The 5968-nt window shown below is 41.7% G+C and overlaps 1 protein-coding gene across 1 annotated transcript; it reads right to left on the bottom strand.

Annotated features, from left to right (window-relative positions):
• Positions 1-2541: 2541 nt before the first annotated feature.
• LOC148028103 (uncharacterized) lies at positions 2542-5197 on the bottom strand. The gene has a single exon (XM_087689785.1). The coding sequence runs from the start codon at positions 4228-4230 to the stop codon at positions 2959-2961; it is 1272 nt and encodes a 423-aa protein (XP_087545911.1). The 5' UTR covers positions 4231-5197; the 3' UTR covers positions 2542-2958.
• Between the last annotated feature and the right edge of the window lie 771 nt (positions 5198-5968).

Below are 5968 nucleotides of genomic sequence, written 5' to 3'. Positions count from 1 at the left end.
CAAGTATGGTATTAGCCCACTCTCACCTTTGATTAGTTTTAAAGCATCCCTTCTCATGTGGGTATTAGACTATCATCTGGGAGACCATGCATGGTTTAGGAACCCTTAAGTTGATGCTTTGGATTAAGGCATTGATGTCTCATTGCAAGATAGACTCAGAGACTATCCAACCAACTAAGTTTATACATCCAAATTGGATCTAGATGGTGGTGATTGTGGAGGTAACTGAGTGACTACATCCAAATTGGATCTAGATGGTGGTGATTGTGGAGATAACTGAGTGACTACTCAACATTGCCTCCTTAAATTAGATTAAGTAGGATAAGTACGTAACATGTGGTATTGGAGCAAAAGTTTATCAAAGCATAGGGTTTTATGAAAATCAAATTTTGAGAACATGAGAGGTAATTATCTTATTTTTAACTTGTTAAATTAATTAAATATTCATTTAATTTTTGTGAGAAAACTTACTCAAAGTTATTTTCAAAAGGTTCTAATTGAGAAGTGATATTAATGTGATTTTCTATTTTAAAAAAGGGATTTCTTAGATTAAGGGAAGAAAATGGATGGATTAATTGGAATCGAATTAATAGAGTCAATCCAAGTGTTTGGATTGAGAGTGTTTACACATAACTAACTTAGGTATTGAGCTTGATGACATAGTGTCTTCAGAATCTAAGATAAAATATTTATATGACGTCAATAAATTTCAAACATAAACCTAGGTGAACATTGAGAAGAAGAAATTTCTTATTAAGTAGATAAAAGCCCCAAACTTTAATGGTGAGGGTACCAAGGCCGAGGTGAATACAAAAGTTTAGATTGATAATACAAATGATTATGTCTCTACTGCTATAACTATTGAAGCAAATAGATCCATGATACCACATTTACATCTTATAGGTGAAGTTGAATTGTAGTGAAAATAGTGACACCTTGATAATGCAATGTGAGAAGGTACAAGGAACTAGAATGAGATAAAACCTACAATAAGAGGAATATACCTCACATAATCTTTTGAGACCTTGAAGATGAATGGGTTCTTTGGACTTCTACAACTTGATTTAACCCTAGAGTAGTATTACTCAAAGCTTGTCATCTCCAAAAAGTATTTTTAATTGTAAAACATAGAATCACTAGCAAAGAAACGACTTCTAAATAGATGTGAAACCACTATAAATAGATTGAGGTAATGCATAATCCAAATAAGCCACACTTTTGACACAAAGAGATAATGTGCATATCCTATCATAAATTGGTTGACACAAAGTTTTTCTTTTGTAAGATAAGACACATATACCCAAACTCCCACAAGGGGGATGCATCTCCTCCAATTATTAGCCAAGAAAACATGCAAGAGTGCCCATGGTGGTATTTTTCTGTGCACATAGAGGATAGCTAACAAAGCAAATGAACAAAAAACACTTGATTGTAGTGGTATCAATATTCTATGGATTTACACACTTAGCACTTCTCTGTATTCTCTATTCATCTAGTCCCTTAGTGACTAAGTATGATCTAATTTAGGGTTAATCAAGTTGGTAGCTAGTTGTCCTCCATTTGAAAGATCACTTGTGTTTTGTCGCTTTCAACCACAATTTAAGACCTTTTAGCTTGGATGAATGGTTAATCATTGACAACACATAGGCTAGTCCATCTTACCTTATTTGTGGCTAATATGTTAATATTGGCTAGTACATTATTTTTATAAGTCTTATATGAAAACAATAGAATTGGTAGTTTTGTGTTGCTAAATAGAATAAAGAAGAAGGCTTCTTTCAATCAAAAGTTGGAAGATATTCATGGATACGAAGGATGATGAATATGAGGATGCAAAGGGTGCCACAATGAAGGGTTAAGGTTAGGTTAAGAAAGTTACATGAGTCATGAAGATGATAGGCCAAGGGTCATGATAACTAAAGGTCACAAGAAGTGCTGTTAATTAATTAAGAGACATCTAGGCTATACGAGCATGTAAACGAGATGGATAGTAGTTCACGAATGGAAGAGTTTTACTTGTATTAATATTGTCTCTCAATAGAAGCTTTGTTGGCGTTTTTATTGTATTTTAAAGCCAATTTCTACCACCATCAAAATGAAACAACGATCGCGCAAAAGAAAAGAAGACGGCCCATTACTTTTGCCGGAATTGTGTTGATGTTCCAGATGCTACTTATGAGGCATTCAACACAGTTTTTTCCTCGAGGGGTTTTCGTATGGGTGAAGTGAGATTTTTTAACAAATGTACTTTTCACTTAATTGGGGGGGGGGGCGCTCCGGGGGCGGTGTACTGTCAACTTTAATTAAGAAAGGTGATTAGAATGCCTATATAAACCGTAGGCTTGATTTCATGACCACGTAAGTCGATGGTTGCTTCCTTAAAGAAACCGACTGTAAATAGATGTAAGCTGTCACAACGCCTATAGTAAAGAACTTGCGAGAGCTCTGATTGAAGGTAACGCTATCACAAGAGATCGTATACGTTTGAACTTTGAAGCAAAGGTGAAGTTGCGCTGCAAGCTGCGCATAATAATAAAGGTCTAATTAATGCACACCAATTCCATATAATGTGTATATCAACTTTTCTTACAAGTTTGGTGAAGTTGTAGGTTGTTCTATTGACCTTTGGATCCGCACGAAAGCGCCCAAAAAGAAAACATCTGGGAATGGCTTTGGATTTCCTATAAGTTGATATATTAACGAGAACTCCAACACAACGTTGGAGATACATGCGAGAGAAATGCATGATATAAAGTACTCAGACTAGCTGAATGAGACGTATTGGCCATGTCGATCAAGGACTTTAATCAGTGTCTTAATAATGTGCTGGCTTGGGAATTGGGAGTCATGGGGGCTTGGGAATTGGGAGTCATGGGGGGAGTATTAAGTAATCATGAATTGGCATAATTAACGACCAAGCTCGTCACGATGTGGGAATGTATGGTTTGGGAATCGGGATTACTTATGGGATGAGTTGTGAGGATGATCGTCGTGTAAGGCCTTGTTTGGGGATCGGTTTTTATGGGATGAGTCGTGAGGATGATCATCGAGTACAATATGAGACGTTTTCCTTGGGGATTGGGTTTGAATATGGGCCGAGTCATGATGAGGATGATGGGGGTCGTCACGGTTTACAAGAGGATGTTGTGAGCATTGGGGGCTATGCGGTGAGGAGTGATCATGAGGCTGGTTGTGAGTATCGAGAAGGGCATGGGTAATGGGAGGTCGGAGGGTAGAGGGTGAGGGCTGAGGATCATGATTAAGGTCGTGATTAAGAAGGGGATTATGGCCGCTTGGGGGTGAGAGCTGAGGATTATTAAGGTCCTGGTCAAGATGGGTATAATGGTGAGGGGATTGGAGGCGAGAGGGTGAGAGGCGAGGGCTATTACGAAGAGGGTTAGTATTAAGGTCATGAGGAATGAAAGGCCGGGGGTGAGGGGAGGAGGGGGGGGTGGACGAGGATGGATGCTCAGGGGAGGCGGGGGCAGATTCCGGCTCAAGGATAGGGAAGGAAAGCTGGGGAAACTGTGATCGGGTGGGATGATAGCAGGGACTGCCTGCTGCTGGAAGAGGAAATGGATCTCCAGAGGGATCATTATGTGCTTGATGAAGGAGGCGCTTCTTCTTCATGATACGGCAGACGACCAAGGGAGGGGGGGAGGTAGGGTTGGCGGGGGCGAGCTGGTACTCGTGCATGACCCAGTCGGTGCGCTGGCCGTGGGGGGCGCGGCCATGGTAGAAGACGAGGGTCTTCTTGAGGGCGAGGGTGGTGGCGCCATGAGAAGACGACGACGAGAGGACTCGCCTGTCGCGGCCGGTGGCCTTCCAGTAGCCGCTGAGGGTGGCGCGGTTGGTGCGAGAGCCTTTCGGGTACTTGCGGTCGGACGTATTGAAGAAGTACCACTCCGCGTCCCTATTCATCGTTAGGTTATAATTACTACCCTCCTTAGTACTACTCCCCATATTAGGGTTAGGGTTAGCGCTGCTGTTGCCGTCCCTGTCCCCGCCCCCTCCCTCCATGCATTTCTGCATCAGGCACGAGCTCCTCTGCTGCATGGCCGCCCGCCCCGGCAGCTCCCACGGGTCGTGCTTGTACAGATCCACCTCCCCTATCACATCCCACTGAATCTTCTTCCCCTGCACCCTCCTCTTCAGATAGAACACCACCAACTCCTCATCCGTGGGGTGAAACCTAAACCCCGGCGGCAGCTGCAGCATCCGCACCGCCATTGCTAAAACCCTAATATATCAACGTTCCTCTAGTAACTGTAGTTATTCTTCCTCAGAATTATACGTCTCTGCACAGTCCTTGCATCAAAGAAGCTCGAGTTGAACCCTAATATCAAAGTAGCTCGAGTGAACAGTGTGTGAATATCCTAGTGTACTTCTCTGCACAATTTTATATCAAAGCAGGCTCGAGGTATAGTACGTCCTTATAATACCTCTCCCGACCGTTCAATTTCCCTACTAGTATAGCCTCTCTGCACAGTCGTTTGTATCTTCAGCTCGCCTTTTATATTGAACTCGCATATTACCTCTCCCCGCAGTGCTATCTATATGCCTCAGCTCTATCAAAATAGCTCGAATTATAGCACCTCCATACAAATACCTCCCCCAACGCCGCAATTATTGATCCTGCTATGGCTCTCTGCAAATTATCTTGCTATGCCTCTCCGCACAATCTTTATTTTATCTCAAGCTCGCCTTTATCGAGCTTAAATACCTCTCTCGACAGTGATACCTTGAGGTCGCCTTTAGCAAACCATACAGATCTCTCCACAGTGTTGGTTGTGACCTTATATCGAAGCTCCAGCCATACCAGCTTCGCCCTCAGATGAGTACTGTCATAGCTTAATAAAGCTAATCGCACCCACAGTGAATCAGTGATATGGGCTTATGTGTGTGCCCACAGCGTGCCCTGTACGCCTATTCGAAATTGCTTCCCGGCAACTCTTTCCATCCACTAAACGTAACGTAAGTAGAAAAGCTCGTCTTTTTGCCCCGGATGGTGCGTGGGTCGCTTCGCCCATACGTTAACCGACCTCCTCTTCCAAACACATAAAAGCTAGCTATGCGTGCGATACAAGTCTCACCCGACCCTTCGAAACTGACCCACAAAAGTGGAGTGCTCGAGAAGCCACCTCTCGACCTTTAAAGATCCCAAAGTAGCACCTCTTTTAAGATCCCAAAGCAGCAATGGACCTTACAACATGTTCATGGCAAGCTTGACTTGTAGTGTATGGACCATATATGTGAATTCTAAAGGGAGATCTATGTGGGTAGAGACTTGACTAGGGTTACCAACACTGTGGCACCTAACTTTCCCTATTCAAATTTGCAAGAATGAAATAAAGAAAAAAAAAAGTAGTTGTGATATGGGCTCACATCTTATCATTCCAGCATCACGGATCTGTATTTTTAAAATGGTGCATGTTGATCTTGTTTCACCCCACGGTGATTAAAACACTTTGTTGCAAAAAAAAAGGCCATTAAAGTGTTGTATACTAGAGCTTTACAAACATTGTGCATACGAGCTAGTAAGCGTGAGAGAACCCTTGCCAACCAATCAAAAGGCCACTTCATTCCACTATAAACTAATATGCTAGCCATAAGTGTTACATTATTAGGCACTGCTTGTAACATAAAAATTCATTATTACTAGGGCCACAACTTTATCGAGCTCCTTACCTTATGTTGTTCTACAAGTGTAGATATACATGACACACATACATAAACTCTTGAAAATCAAGTTTTAATCTTGTTCTCATGCTAATTATTAAACAAATGAGTATGTGTAATTATGCATATCAAACATACACAAACTCTTGAAATTTGGCTTTTAATCTCCTTTACAAGCTAAGACAAATAATCTTTCTAACACTAAGTCTACATCGTTACTAATGATGGCATTCTAAAGCTTCAACATTTCATAGTGGAAATATATAATCCTTTAAGGGAGTCTTGAGCA

The sequence above is a fragment of the Lygodium microphyllum genome, chromosome 12 (genome assembly GCF_053477565.2).
Source record: "Lygodium microphyllum isolate KBCC chromosome 12, Lygodium_microphyllum_v1.1.10, whole genome shotgun sequence".
Taxonomy (NCBI): domain Eukaryota; kingdom Viridiplantae; phylum Streptophyta; class Polypodiopsida; order Schizaeales; family Lygodiaceae; genus Lygodium; species Lygodium microphyllum.
This window is presented reverse-complemented; position numbering and strand designations above follow the sequence as displayed.